The sequence below is a fragment of the Nerophis lumbriciformis genome, linkage group LG01, assembly GCF_033978685.3.
Source record: "Nerophis lumbriciformis linkage group LG01, RoL_Nlum_v2.1, whole genome shotgun sequence".
NCBI classification, from domain to species: domain Eukaryota; kingdom Metazoa; phylum Chordata; class Actinopteri; order Syngnathiformes; family Syngnathidae; genus Nerophis; species Nerophis lumbriciformis.
The window spans coordinates 65437501-65452500 of NC_084548.2; the positions used below are offsets into that span (position 1 = coordinate 65437501).

A 15000-nucleotide genomic window follows, 5' to 3' on the forward strand; every position below is an offset into this window, starting at 1 on the left:
CTTTACAACCAATAGTACGTTAATGTCAAATCTTACTTGTGAAAAGTAATCCCCCGATTCCTATTTTCGACAGTCCGCTCATTTGAGCAGGAAAACGCTGAACACCACCAGCCGGCATCTTAGTTTTCTACCTGTCAACTGTCAGTTTAGGCTGCTCGCCGGCTCCTCATCACCACTTCAAGATGGCGGCCGAATTTCTCTCATCACCACTTCAAGATGGCGGCCGAATTTCTCCGTCACAGCAGCCAATGCTGCTTCTACTTATAAGATGTCTATGATGACAACGCTAGTACCTTCTCCCTCTTGTTCAACATAGTAGCGTTGTAGGAAGCGACTTGATTGGCCACTAGAGGTCAGTGCAAGCTTTATGGGTAATGTTAGTAAACCACAGTTTTCGCTGCCTCTTTACTCGTCAAACAAAGATGGCCGCCTTGAAATATATTAGTCAATTATTAACAGAAAACTTTTAACAGCACCTCCTGCGCGGAAGGGGCGTGTCCATGTTTGACTGACAGTATATTGAGGGGCGTGTCTATAATTATTATTTGACATATGAGGGGGCGGGTCCATTTTTGACTGACAGCAGTTAGAGGGCGTGCGTTTACACAAGACACAAGAGGGGGCGTGTCCATGTTGCGCCAACAGTTGCCGGATTGGGCGTGTCCATGTTCGACAGACCGCCACAAAAAGGGGGCGTGGCCATGTCTGACTGACAGCCACTATGGATTCCGAGCAAAAGATACAAAGGAGGACGTTCTCTTCATCGCCACCCTCCTCATCCTCATGGTAAGGAGGGGTTGAAGAAGTGGAGTGGTGATGATGATGATGATGATGATGAAGGTCAGTCGGGAGGGGGAAGTCACAGAAAAGCTGGAAGCTGATTGGCCGAGTGGAGGGTGCATGCCGTCGACCGCGCCATGCTCCTTGGTGCTGGTGTGGGCGGAGTCACAAGCCCGTTCTGGCCAATAAGGACCAAGCTTATTATCCCTTCCAACCGTCCCAGATAGGACCTCTGGAACGACAGCGGGGAAATGCTTAGACACATAAGTGGACTTTGTCAAGTCAAACACATCCTACTTCATAGATAGGAATAAAAATAATAATAGTAAATAGGCCACGCCCCTTTGCCCTGAGGCTAAGCTAGTGGGGGCAAAGATGGCACACAAAAAAAGACACAAGCGATTAGCTACGGGCTGCCACCTACTGATATGGAAGAGTATTACACGGTTACTCTGCCAAGCTCTAGACAGCACCGACACTCAACAACAACACATCATTTGCAGACTATAATTACTGGTTTGTAAATAATATTTTTAACCCGAATAGGTGAAATTACATCATCTCCCACGGCACACCAGACTGTATCTCACGGCACACGAGTGTGCTGCGGCACAGTGGTCGAAAAACACTGATATAAATTATATATATACATACACACACACAGACTATATATATATATATATACATATATATATAAATATATATATATATATATTATAGTGTCTTGAAAGTGCTTTTTTTTTTTTACTAAATGGGGACTTTTGTTCAGGCTAGAACCAATTATTCATGTTTACATTGATCCTTATGGGGAACCAATTAAGTTCCTAGAACGAGGTTCCACTGCACATGCATTTGCCTTTAATGGAAGCGTAGCCCCCACCAAGATGGCCACCGAGTAGGCACATTGCTTAGCAGACTGCTGTATACATACTGTATATCTTCATTTCCAACTTAGCTAGCATGCCAACACACACACACAGGGTAAACATAGTGGAATGCAGCACAACATGGAGGCGGAGTCTTGCTTGAGGATGAGTGATGAAGACTCACAGCGTTCGCGATGATGAAGGTCGCTTGACTCTGGGCCACTTCTTCTTCTCAAACAGCCTGAAGCAGCAAACACACAACTTATTACACAATCACATGCTACCTTCACTGTGTGTGTGTGTGTGTGTGAGTGTGTGTGTGTGTGTGTGTGTGTGTGTGTGTGTGTGTGCGCGTACATGCTCTTACCTGTAGTCGTCAAAGCTGCTGTGGTCCCGCCCACCGGCTAAGGAGACATTGTGATTGGTTAGTTAGCTATGCCTAACGACAAGTTGAGTAGACTAAAACTTGCCACAAAAATGTACATGTTTTACGGTGTGTGTGTGTTCTTGTATTTCTAGCCTTCTTGAGACATCAAGAAGGAAAAGTAGCTTCCATACGAGGAGGTGTGAACAAGTGATGACATAAATCATGGTCCCAATATCATTGCATCTAATAGAGAATGTCTCATTTGCACCCCTGGTGGTGACATCTATCAAAATGAGGGTGGTCCCAAAAGGAGGGATTTTTCACATTGACTGTGTGTCGCTTTTAAAAGTGCTTCCCCTCTGGTCAACATATGAAATAACAAGTGTGGGTAAGAAATTGAAATGCGCCCCCTGAGGCCAAAATAAAAAAAATAAAAAAATGAATATGTACTATATAGAGACATACTGTAATAACTTGAAGTAAATAATGAAGATTAAAAAACAATTAAACAAAAAATTTAATACATATATTTTTTTTTACTAAAAGCAGTGTTTTTCTCACAATGTGTCGACTTTTTTCTTATAAAATTGGGAACAATTTCTCATATTCTTTCTGTTTCTGTAATATTGCAATATTTTCTCGTAAAATTATTACTTTTTAATGCAAAATGGTGACATTTGTCATATAAAATTCTGACTTTTATCACAATGTTGCCCATTTTTTTGTTGTTCTTGTAAAATACTGACATTTTTTGAGTAAAATTATGACTTTTGTCATCATTTTGCCAAGTAAAATTCCGATTATTATATTGCCAAAATTTAAAAGTTTTCTTATAAAATTGTGACTTTTGTTGAGTAAAATTGCGACTATTTTCATAAAATTGCCAAAATGTTACGCTTTTCTTGTAGAATTGCAACTGTTATTGAGTAAAATTCCAAGTTTTCTCATAATATTGCACAAATGTTCAGTTTTTCTTGTAAAATTTTGACTTACGTTGAGTAAAATGACGACTTTTAATTATAATGCTGCCAAAATTCTACATTTTTCTTGTGAAATTGTGACCTTTTTCTTGTGAAATTGCAACTCATTTTTCACAACATGACGACTTTTATATCTGCATAGTATGTATATATTATTAATGTTGTAAATACACATCTTTATATATCTAGAAAGGGTGATCCTAAAGAGGTAGGCTTTTTTCTCAGGTCTCAAGAAGGTACAAAATATAACAGTGTGTGTGTGTGTGTGTGTGTGTGTGTGTGTGTGTGTGTGTGTGTGTGTGAGTGTGTGTTTGTGTGTGTGTGTGTTTGTACCGGGCTCCACTGAGCGCGTGCGAGGATTGCACTGTTTATGTCCTCGGCAACCTCGCAGCTCCATCAGCTGAACGTGAAGATTGTTGAGGAGCGTCCGGTCTAACGAGCCGACGGCGTTCACCAGCTGGGTAGAGGCAGAGTGAGAGGAGCCATGATGACATCACAGAGGTCATATGACAACTAAACGACTTCAACTTCGGGTCGGCTGCGGCACGTCGAAAGAATCGCTTCAAGGTCGAAATGTCTTTTTGACACAAAAGCGCCAATCGACGGGGCGACAGGGGACGACATGGTGTGTTGTTGTACAGCGCCACCCGCTGGTCAATCTCCTTAAAAACAAGATTGCCGACGGACGGCAGATGCAGACTAAGGGAAGAACATCTGCCCGCTTCTTCTATTCTAGGAGAACCTCGCAGCTCTAAAAATATTATGTGTACATTGAGGACGGTCAAATAAGACAGAAAGAAATATACAAATAAATACTTATAGGTGTCATTGATTAATAACTATTAGTTATATACATAAATATGTCATTAATTAATTTAATGGAAAATCTATTCAATTATTTCACAATTCAATTAATTATTGAAATAATTAATCATTATAATTTTAATTATTTAAAAACGATTATTTTATGATTTATAATTATTTCCTGTTTGACATCATTTTTTTATTATGTACTTATTTCACAATTTAATCGATTATTTGTTTACTTATTTATTTCATGAACGAGAACACAATTAGATGGATGAATAAATCTTTAAGTAAATACCAAAATGTGTCATTAATTAATTGTAATTGGAATTAAATACATATACAACATTTACTGTAAAACATTGAAATAATTCATTAGAAAATGTAATGTACTTTTACACTGAATACATTATTGACACAATTAATAACATATTAATGTATTTAATTACAATTGTGGAGGGGGGGTGGGGGGGGACGGTTTGTCATAAAAAAATACAATCATGTGTGCTTACGGACTGTATCCCTGCAGACTGTATTGATCTATATTGATATATAATGTAGGAACCAGAAATATTAATAACAGAAAGAAACAACCCTTTTGTGCGAGTGAGTGTGAATGAAAGTGAATGAGTGTAAATGGGGGAGGGAGGTTTTTTGGGTTGGTGCACTAATTGTAAGTGTATCTTGTGTTTTTAATGTTGATTCAATTAAATAAAAAAATTTAAAAAATATTATTTTTTTTATTTTTTTTCTTGTGCGGCCCGGTACCAATCGATCCACGGACCGGTACCGGGCCGCGGCCCGGTGGTTGGGTACCACTGGTTTGGAGGGTCAAATCGAACAAAATTAGATAAATATGTAAATCTTTAAGTAAATACATAAATGTGTTAGTAATTGATTACAATTGGAATTAAATACAAACATTTGTTGTGAAATAATACAATTATAAATGTACTTTTACATTAAATACATTAATGACACATTTAAAAACACATTTATGTATTTAATCACAATTATATCTCTTTATGATGCATTCAAGTAACTATTTAAATATTCATATATTTATTTAATTTTGTCCAATTTGACCCTCCAAACCACGCAGGTCCATTAAAACAAATAAATAATTGCATAACTAATTAATCAATTATAATTGGAATTAAATATATAAAGGGTCATTATCATTTGATAAAAGCACTGTAAATATAGAAATAATTAATTGTACTTTTGCATTAAATATATTTTGACAAATTTAATAACACATTTATGTATTTAATTCCAATTATAATGAATTAATGATAAGTAATTATTACATTTTTTTTTTAACTTAAAAATAGGCATAAAAATAATATATTTTAAATACTCACTTATTAATTGTTGTGTACATTTTATACACTCTTAAGGTGTCCAGCACAGTCACTTGACTTCCATACGTCATACACACGCTAACTAAGGCTGCTCTCAAACACTGCCACCTGGTGGCCTGGCATGCACATTACAGTCGGTTCATGTTTACTACGTAGGTAGCTGTCATGAAACAACAGGTGTGTGTGTGTGTGTGTGTGTGTGTGTGTGTGTGTGTGTGTGTGTATGTATGTATGCTTGTATTGTGTGTGTGTGTGTGTGTGTGTGTGTGTGTGTGTGTGTGTGTGTGTGTGTGTTCTTGTATTTCTAGCCTTCTTGAGACAGCAAGACGGAAAAGTAGCTTCCATATGAGGAGGTGTGAACAAGTGATGACATAAATCATGGTCCCAATAACATTGCATCTAATAGAGAATGTCTCATTTGCACCCCTGGTGGTGACATCTATCAAAATGAGGGTGGTCCCAAAAATGAGGGATTTTTCACATTGACTGTGTGTCGCTTTTAAAAGTGCTCCCCCTCTTGCCAACATATGTAATAACAAGTGTTTGTAAGAAATTGAAATGCAAACCCCTTTGGCCAAAATTAATTTAAAAAAATATAATAATTATGTATGTAGAGACATACTGCAATAGCTTGAAGTAAATAATGAAGATTAAAAACCAATTACAAACCAGAAAAAAAACTTTTTCTCACAATGTGTCGACTTTTTTCTTATGAAATCGGGAACAATTTCTCATATTCTGTCTGTTTCTGTAATATTGCAATATTTTCCTGTAAAATTATGACTTTTTTATGTAAAATTATTGCTTTTTACTGCAAAATGGTGACATTATTCATATAACATTCTGACTTTTATCACAATATTGCCCATTTTTTTTGTTGTTCTTGTAAAATACTGAAATTTTTTGAGTAAAATGATGACTTTTGTCATCATTTTGCCAAATAAAATTCCGATTATTATTATTATATTGCCCAAATTTTAAAGTTTTCTGATAAAAAATTTGACTTTTGTCAAGTAAAATTACGACTCTCTTCATAAAATTGACAAAATGTTAAGCTTTTCTTGCAAAATTGCAACTGTTATTGAGTAAAATTCCAACTTTTATCATAATATTGCACAAATGTTCAGTTTTTCTTGTAACATTTTGACTTGCGTTGAGTAAAATGACGACTTTTATTATAATACTGCCAAAATTCTAAGTTTTTCTTGTGAAATTGTGACCTTTTCCTTGTGAAATTCCAACAAATTTTTCTCAATAAGCTTTTTTATGTTTGCATAGTATGTATATCAGGGGTCACCAACGCGGTGCCCGCGGGCACCAGGTAGCCCGTAAGGACCAGATGAGTAGCCCGCTGGCCTGTTCTAAAAATAGCTCAAATAGCAGCACAATGAGATGCCTCTATTTTTTTAAATTTTATTTATTTACTAGCAAGCTGGTCTCGCTTTGCTCGACATTTTGAATTCTAAGAGAGACAAAACTCAAATAGAATTTTAAAATCCAAGAAAATATTTTAAAGACTTGGTCTTCACTAACTGACAAAGAAACAGATAACAGATTTGGTGTCCAGTTCAAAGTGTGACATGATTTATTTAAAAATTTGAGAGTTGACTTTTGTATTTTACATGAGTTATTATTTGTACAAACATGGTGCAAAGTAATTCATGATTTGTTGAAAAATGTTCAATTTGAAAAATGTGCACTTAGAGAAAATATAAAAATAAAGTGTTGCATATTGATATTTATCTGTTTCTATATATATTTATAGTGAGAAATCATTAAGATGATCAGTGTTTCCACAGAGATAAATATCATTAATTATTAATAATAACATAGAGTTAAAGGTAAATTGAGAAAATTGGCTATTTCTGGCAATTTATTTAAGTGTGTATCAAACTGGTAGCCCCTGCGATGAACTGGCGTCTTGTCCAGGGTGTACCCCGCCTTCCGCCCGATTGTAGCTGAGATAGGCTCCAGCGCCCCCCGTGACCCCAAAGGGTTAAAATAAGCGGTAGAAAATGGATGGATGGAAACTGGTAGCCCTTCGCATTAATCAGTACCCAAGAAGTAGCTCTTGGTTTCAAAAAGGTTGGTGACCCCTGATGTATATATTATTAATGTTGTAAATACACATCTTTATATATCTAGAAAGGGTGGTCCTAAAGAGGTAGGCTTTTTTCTCAGGTCTCAAGAAGGTAAGAAATACCAGAATGTGTGTAAGAGTGTGTCTGTGTGTGTGTGTGTGTGTGTGTGTGTGTGTGTGTGTGTGTGTGTGTGTGTGTGTGTGTGTGTGTGTGTGTGTGTGTACCTGGTAGGGGTCAGTGTTCATGTCAAAGTACTCCAGGAAGCCGGTTGCAAACTCACAGAACAGGAAGTTGTGGCTCTCATTGATGGTCCTCAGACACCAATAAGTGTTGTTGTTGGCGCTGGTGCACGCGCAGAAGGGCCCCACTGCCCCCACACACACACACACACACACACACACACAGATATGAGATAGCGCCATCATAGTTCCAGGACATGGTGGTCATACGTGTCCAGTACGGCGCCGTCTGCCAGTGCTGGTTGTCGTGCGTGAAGCAGGTGAGTCCCGGCATGGAACAGGTGTCGTTGTTCCGTATTCGCTTGATGATCTTCCTCATCTTCTTCCTCCTCTTCTGCTCCTTCTCCAGCCACGCCTTCTTGTGGCGGGCCCCGCCCCTCCTGAGGCGCGCACAAACAAAGGCGCGTTTAGCTGCTGGAGCTGGCCCAGGGCCATGAGAGCCACGGGAGTCAACCCAAAGACAGGTTCTGACCTGAAGGGGTGAACGCGCCCTCCTCTGTACCGGGATTTCTTATTCAGCTTAGATTTGTGCCTGGACCACACTCGGGGATTATTACCCATCACGCTTCCACTTCCTGTTTGTGCATCACAACACTTACATGTACTTGTTGCAGTCGCACACCAGGGGGCGGGCCTTCTTCAGGTGACCTTTGACATCTTTCAGGTTCTTGATCTTGGTCTGCAGCGTCTCAATCTGACGACAAATGACAGGAAGTGGACCTTGTACCGAAGCCCACCAGGGGGCGCTCCCGCACCTTACCTCATGGTCGATGTGCAGCCTGTGGTCCCTCCAGGCCTGCAGGGATGCGTAGACCCCCGTGTCACAGCGGACTGTGGAGTTGGTCAGGATGGAACACCTGAGGACAAGCGCTCGTCAGTCCCTCCAGAAAAAAAAATCCAAAAACACGCTCCGCTCACCTGGGTGTGACCTTGACGGAGTTGGGTGGAGTCAGGACTGTGGGAGCCCCGCCCATACCGCTGAACTCGTCCTCGGACTCCTCGTTTCCCGTCATGTTGTCAGAGGCCCCTCCCAACAGGCTGTGGTTGCCGGGGTAACCGCTGGTGACGGGTACGGAGCGACTGAAGCGGTTCCTGGAGTAGCTCTGAGGGACTTTTAAGTCTAAAACACACACACACACACACACACACACACACACACACACACACACACACACACACACACATTCTTGTATTTTGGACCTTCTAGAGACCTGAGAAAAAAGCCTACCTCTTTAGGACCACCCTTTCTAGATATATAAAGATGTGTATTTACTCAACAATCTTCACGTTCAGCTGATGGAGCTGCGAGGTTGCCGAGGACATAAACAGTGCAATTCTCGCACGTGCTCAGTAGAGCCCAGTACAAACACACACACGCACGCACGCACGCACGCACGCACGCACGCACGCACACACACACACACACACACTGTTGTATTTGTTACCTTATTGAGACCTGAGAAAAAAGCCCACCTCTTTAGGACCACCCTTTCTAGATATATAAAGATTTGTATTTACAACATTAATAATATGTACAAACTATGTAAATATAAAAAAGCTTGTTGTGAAAATATTGTTGGATTTTCACAAGAAAAAGATCACAATTTCACCAGAAAAACGTAGAATTTTGGCAGTATTACAATAAAAGTCCTCATTTTACTCAACTCAAGTCAAAATGTTACAAGAAAAACTGAACATTTGTGCAATATCATGATAAAAGTTGGAATTTTACTCAATAACAGTCGCAATTTTACAAGAAAAGCTTAACATTTTGGCAATATTATAATAATAATCGGAATTTTACTCGGCCAAACTATGACAAAAGTCATCCTTTTCCTCAAAAAATGTCACTGATTTACAAGAACAACAAAAAAATGGGCAATATTGTGATAAAAGTCAGAATTTTATATGACAAATGTCCACCATTTTGCAGTGAAAAGTAATAATTTTACCTAAAAAAATAATAGTTTTATGAGAAAATATTGCAATATTACAGAAACAGAAAGGATATGAGAAATTGTTCCCAATTTTATAAGGAAAAAAGTCGACACGTTGTGAGGAAAAAAGTCTGCTTTTAGTTCATTTTTTTTGTTGCTGAATTTTTTGTTTGTAATTGGTTTTTAATCTTCATTATTTACTTCAAGTTATTACAATATGTCTCTATATCCATAATTATTATATATTTTTTAAATTAGTTTTGGCCAAAGGGGGCGCATTTCAATTTCTTACACACACTTGTTATTTCATATGTTGGCCAGAGGGGGAGCACTTTTAAAAGCGACACACAGTCAATGTGAAAAATTCTCTATTAGATGCAATGTTATTGGGACCATGATTTATGTCATCACTTGTTCACACCTCCTCATATGGAAGATACATTTCCTTCTTCATGTCTCAAGAACGCTAGAAATACAACACACACACGCACGCACGCAACACACACACGCGCTTGTCTCATCACTTCCTACTTGCAGTTCCCCCTTGATCCACTAGAGGTCAGCATGACATAGACCAGGGGTGCGTGGACTGTTTCCACTGAGGGCCAGAGACTGACAAATCAAAGGATGCGGGGGCCATTTTGGTAGTTTTCTCCTCCAAATCCAGTACAACAATAAAAAAAAATGTTCTAACTAGAAAATGACATTTTGGTATACATTTTGTGTAAATGCTGAAGAGGCAAAGCCAAATTGAAATGCTAACAGTTAACATGCTGGCCAGAAAAATATAGGCAAGCTAAAAAAAGAAAAAAAAGAAGCTAGCATGCTAACAGTATTATGCCAACATGCTAACAATAGCATGCTTACGGTTGGCATTAGTGAAGTACCAAAATACAAACCCTGTTTCCATATGAGTTGGGAAATTGTGTTAGATGTAAATATAAACGAAATACAATGATTTGCAAATCTTTTTCAACCCATATTCAGTTGAATATGCTCATCAAACACTTATTTGGAACATACCACAGGTGGGTGCCATGATTGGGTATAAAAGTAGATTCCATGAAATGCTCAGTCATTCACAAACAAGGATGGGGCGAGGATCACCACTTTGTCAACAAATGCGTGAGCAAATTGTTGAACAGTTTAAGAAAAACCTTTCTCAACCAGCTATTGCAAGGAATTTAGGGATTTCACCATCTACGGTCCGTAATATCATCAAAGGGTTCAGAGAATCTGGAGAAATCACTGCACGTAAGCAGCTAAGCCCGTGACCTTCGATCCCTCAGGCTGTACTGCATCAACAAGCGGCATCAATGTGTAAAGGATATCACCACATGGGCTCAGGAACACTTCAGAAACCCACTGTCAGTAACTAAAGTTGGTCGCTACATCTGTAATACCAAAAGTTAAAACTTTCCTATGCAAGCCGAAAACCGTTTATCAACAACACCCAGAAACGCCGTCGGCTTCGCTGGGCCTGAGCTCATCTAAAGTGGACTGATACAAAGTGGAAAAGTGTTCTGTGGTCTGACGAGTCCACATTTCAAATTGTTTTTGGAAACTGTGGACGTCGTGTCCTCCGGACCAAAGAGGAAAAGAACCATCCGGATTGTTATAGGTGCAAAGTTGAAAAGCCAGCATCAATGAAGGCACCATTAATGCTGAAAGGTACATACAGGTTTTGGAGCAACATATGTTGCCATCCAAGCAACGTTACCATGGACGCCCCTGCTTATTTCAGCAAGACAATGCCAAGCCACGTGTTACATCAACGTGGCTTCATAGTAAAAGAGTGCGGGTACTAGACTGGCCTGCCTGTAGTCCAGACCTGTCTCCCATTGAAAATGTGTGGCGCATTATGAAGCCTAAAATACCACAAGGGAGACCCCCGGACTGTTGAACAACTTAAGCTGTACATCAAGCAAGAATGGGAAAGAATTCCACCTGAGAAGCTTAAAAAATGCGTCTCCTCAGTTCCCAAATGTTTACTGAGTGTTGTTAAAAGGAAAGGCCATGTAACACAGTGGTGAACATGCCCTTTCCCAACTACTTTGGCACGTGTTGCAGCCATGAAATTCTAAGTTAATTATTATTTGCAAAGGTTTATGAGTTTGAACATCAAATATGTTGTCTTTGTAGTGCATTCAACTGAATATGGGTTGAAAAGGATTTGCAAATCATTGTATTCCGTTTATATTTACATCTAACACAATTTCCCAACTCATATGGAAACGGGGTTTGTATATAACATTGAGGTGTATACCTGCTAAAGTAGCTACAAAAGTTAGCCTGCTAACGTTAGCATGCATGAATTACCAAAATATGACTGAGGTGTATACATACAGAATTGGCAAAAAAAAAGTTAGCATATTAACGTTAGCATGCTAAATGGTATTATTTGTCACGTAAAACAATTTTTGAGGCTGAGGTGTATACCTGGTAAATTAGCTTAAAAAAGCAAGCATGCTAACATAGCATGCTAAAATGGTAACTGTAACCTGCGTCAAGTACCAAAATATTTTACTCTGAGGTGTATCCTTTGTTTATAATGCTAGCCTGCTAACTAATGCATGGAGTACAAAAATATGACTGAGGTGTATACACTACAAAATTAGCTTTAAACAAGCTAGCTTAGTAACATTAGCATGCTAAAAGGTATCATTTGTCACATACAACATTTTTTGACGCTGAGATGTATACCTGGTAAAATTGCTCCAAAAAGCAAGCATGCTAATGTTAGCATGCATGAAGTACCAAAATATTTTAGTCTGGCGTGCATCATTTGTTTAAAATGCTAGCCTGCTAACATTAGCATGCATGAAGTACCAAAATATGAATGAGGTGTATACACTACAAAATTAGCCCCCCCCAAAAAAAGCATATTAACAATAGCATGCTAAAAAGTATCATTTGTCACGTAAACATTTTTTGGACGCTGAGTTACAATAGCTTAAAAAAGCAAGCATGCTAATGTTAGCATGCTAAAATTGTAACTGTAACCTGCATGAAGTACCAAAATATGACACTAGAGAATTAGCTAACATTAGCATGCTAAAAGGTATCATTTGTCATGTAAAAAAATGTTCACCCTGAGGTTTATACCTGCTAAAGAAAAGTTAGCATGCTAATATTAGCATGCTAACGACCGTGACGTCACTCACACTTCTTGGAGAAGAACGACTTCTTGATGGGGGGCGGCGGCTTCAGAGGTCGGAGGTCGCAGACACACTTCTCTAGGCCGCCAGGATACGCCTCAGGCTTGATGCTGATTGGCTGGTCCGCCTCTGGGCTCGTAGGTCCGCCCCCTTCGCTCTTACACTTGAGGAGGCGCAACCTTGTCGAGGAGTCCTCCACACACTGCCACTTCTACACAGGATGGTATGCTAATGAGGCTCGGCGGTGGGAGGAGTTAGGGGCGTGGCCTACCTGTCCAGACTGCTGACAGGGCGTCTGGAACTCCGCCCGCTGACACAGCTCTTTGACCCGCTGATGCTTGGGCAGGAAGTTCTCCTCCTGAGACACTTCCTTCCCCTCCACGCGCTGATGCAGCAACTTCCTGTCGACCAGCCAATGGGGAGAGGGCCGCTAGTGTCACTCAATATGCATGTGGGCGGGGCTTGAGTATTTACCCTCTCTCCACCAGGAAGGAGTCTCTCCACACCTTCTTGCTCACCTGGAACCTGAGACAAAACACAGTCCACATTAATCAGTACCGGTACTCAACTGTACGGTACCCACTTGTTTGGTACTTTAGTGTGTGTCAATCATCATTTTTCAAAAATGTAATAAATGCTATCAATTTTTTGTGTCGTTTTTTTTTTAGTTGCACCCTAAAAAGTGTTAATACTGTAAGTCCACAATCATCAATACCAATACTCAATGGTACCCACTTTTTTGTTAGCATTTTTCCAAATATTTTCAGTTCAGCCTAAAAATCATGGCTTTTGATACTTGTCGCCATCCTAGAAATATGCTACTTCTTTTATGTTAACATGCTAACGTTACTATGCTAACGTTTTCTGCTAGCATTTATCCAAATTTTGTTTAGTTTATACGTAAATATCATGGCTTTTGATACTTGTCGCCATCTTAGAAGTATGCCAACGTATTTTATGTTAACATGCTAACGTTACTATGCTAACATTTTCTGCTAGCATTTATCCAAATTTTGTTTAGTTTATACCTAAATATCATGGCTTTTGATACTTGTCGCCATCTTAGAAGTATGCCAACGTATTTTATGTTAACATGCTAACGTTACTATGCTAACATTTTCTGCTAGCATTTTTCCAAATTTGTTTTAGTTTAAACCTGAATATCATGGCTTTTGATACTTGCTGCCATCCTAGAAGTATGCTAACTTATTTTATGTTAACATGCTAACGTTACTATGCAAACGTTTTCTACTTGCATTTTTCCAATTTATTTTTAGTTTAAACCTAAATATCATGGCTTTTGATACTTGTCGCCATCTTAGAAGTATGCCAACTTATTTTATGTTAACATGCTAACATTACTCTGCTGACATTTTCTGCTAGCATTTTTCCAAATGTTTTTTGTTTAAACCTAAATATCATGGCTTTTGATACTTGTCGCCATCTTAGAAGTAGGCCAACTTTTTTTATGTTAACATGCTAATGTTACTATGCTAACATTTTCTGCTAGCATTTTTCCAAATTTTGTTTAGTTTAAACCTGAATATCATGGCTTTTGATACTTGCTGCCATCCTAGAAGTATGCTAACTTATTTTATGTTAACATGCTAACGTTACTATGCAAACGTTTTCTGCTTGCATTTTTCCAATTTATTTTTAGTTTAAACCTAAATATCATGGCTTTTGATACTTGTCGCCATCTCAGAAGTATGCCAACTTATTTTATGTTAACATGCTAACGTTACTATGCTAACATTTTCTGCTAGCATTTTTCCAATTTTTTTTTGTTTAAACCTGAATATCATGGCTTTTGATACTTGCTGCCATCCTAGAAGTATGCTAACTTCTTTTATGTTAGCATGCTAACGTTACGATGCTAACGTTTTCTGCTAGCATTCTTCCAATTTTTTTTAGTTTAAACCTGAATATCATGGCTTTTGATACTTGCCGCCATCCTAAAACTCTGCTAAATTATTTTATGTTAACATGCTAACGTTACTAAGCTAACACTTTCTGCTAACATTTTTCCAAATTTATTTTGTTTAAACCTGAATATCATGGCTTTTGATACTTGCCGCCATCCTAAAACTCTGCCAATTTATTTTATGTTAACATGCTAACGTTACTAAGCTAACGTTTTCTGATAGAATTTTTCCAATTTGTATTTTAGTTTAAATCTAAAAATCATGGCTTTTGATACTTTCTGCCATCCGAGAAGTATGCTAACTGGATAGCACAGTTATCAAAAATAATCAGCCCATTTTTTAATCTCACATGAGAAAATAAATTGATTAAACACACAAAAGTACCAAAAAATGGTGGCGTTTAAACTTATTTTGCAAAAGAAATGACTTCCTTCTGGTAAGTTGCCGTTAATGTTCAAAAAATGGGCTCTGCGCCTGAGTTTAATATGCAAATAGT

At 38.5% G+C, this 15000-nt stretch overlaps 1 protein-coding gene across 6 annotated transcripts in view; it reads right to left on the bottom strand.

Moving 5' to 3' along the window:
- Positions 1–202: 202 nt before the first annotated feature.
- Positions 203–15000, bottom strand: part of LOC133571543 (extracellular sulfatase Sulf-2-like) — a 109719-nt gene continuing 94921 nt past the window's right edge. For 5 of the 6 annotated variants that reach the window (XM_061924233.1, XM_061924234.2, XM_061924230.1 and 2 more), the window contains 13 exons: positions 13054–13104; positions 12851–12980; positions 12586–12790; positions 8403–8604; positions 8245–8341; positions 8084–8178; positions 7957–8016; positions 7695–7864; positions 7470–7612; positions 3327–3450; positions 2014–2050; positions 1831–1887; positions 203–1012 (listed from right to left, as the gene is read on the bottom strand). In XM_061924233.1, the coding sequence (XP_061780217.1) occupies positions 982–1012; positions 1831–1887; positions 2014–2050; positions 3327–3450; positions 7470–7612; positions 7695–7864; positions 7957–8016; positions 8084–8178; positions 8245–8341; positions 8403–8604; positions 12586–12790; positions 12851–12980; positions 13054–13104 (1402 nt within the window). In that variant the 3' untranslated portion in view covers positions 203–981. Of the gene's footprint in view, positions 1013–1830; positions 1888–2013; positions 2051–3326; positions 3451–7469; positions 7613–7694; positions 7865–7956; positions 8017–8083; positions 8179–8244; positions 8342–8402; positions 8605–12585; positions 12791–12850; positions 12981–13049; positions 13105–15000 lie in introns of those variants that run through there. The other variant, XM_061924235.1, reaches the window with a different exon arrangement.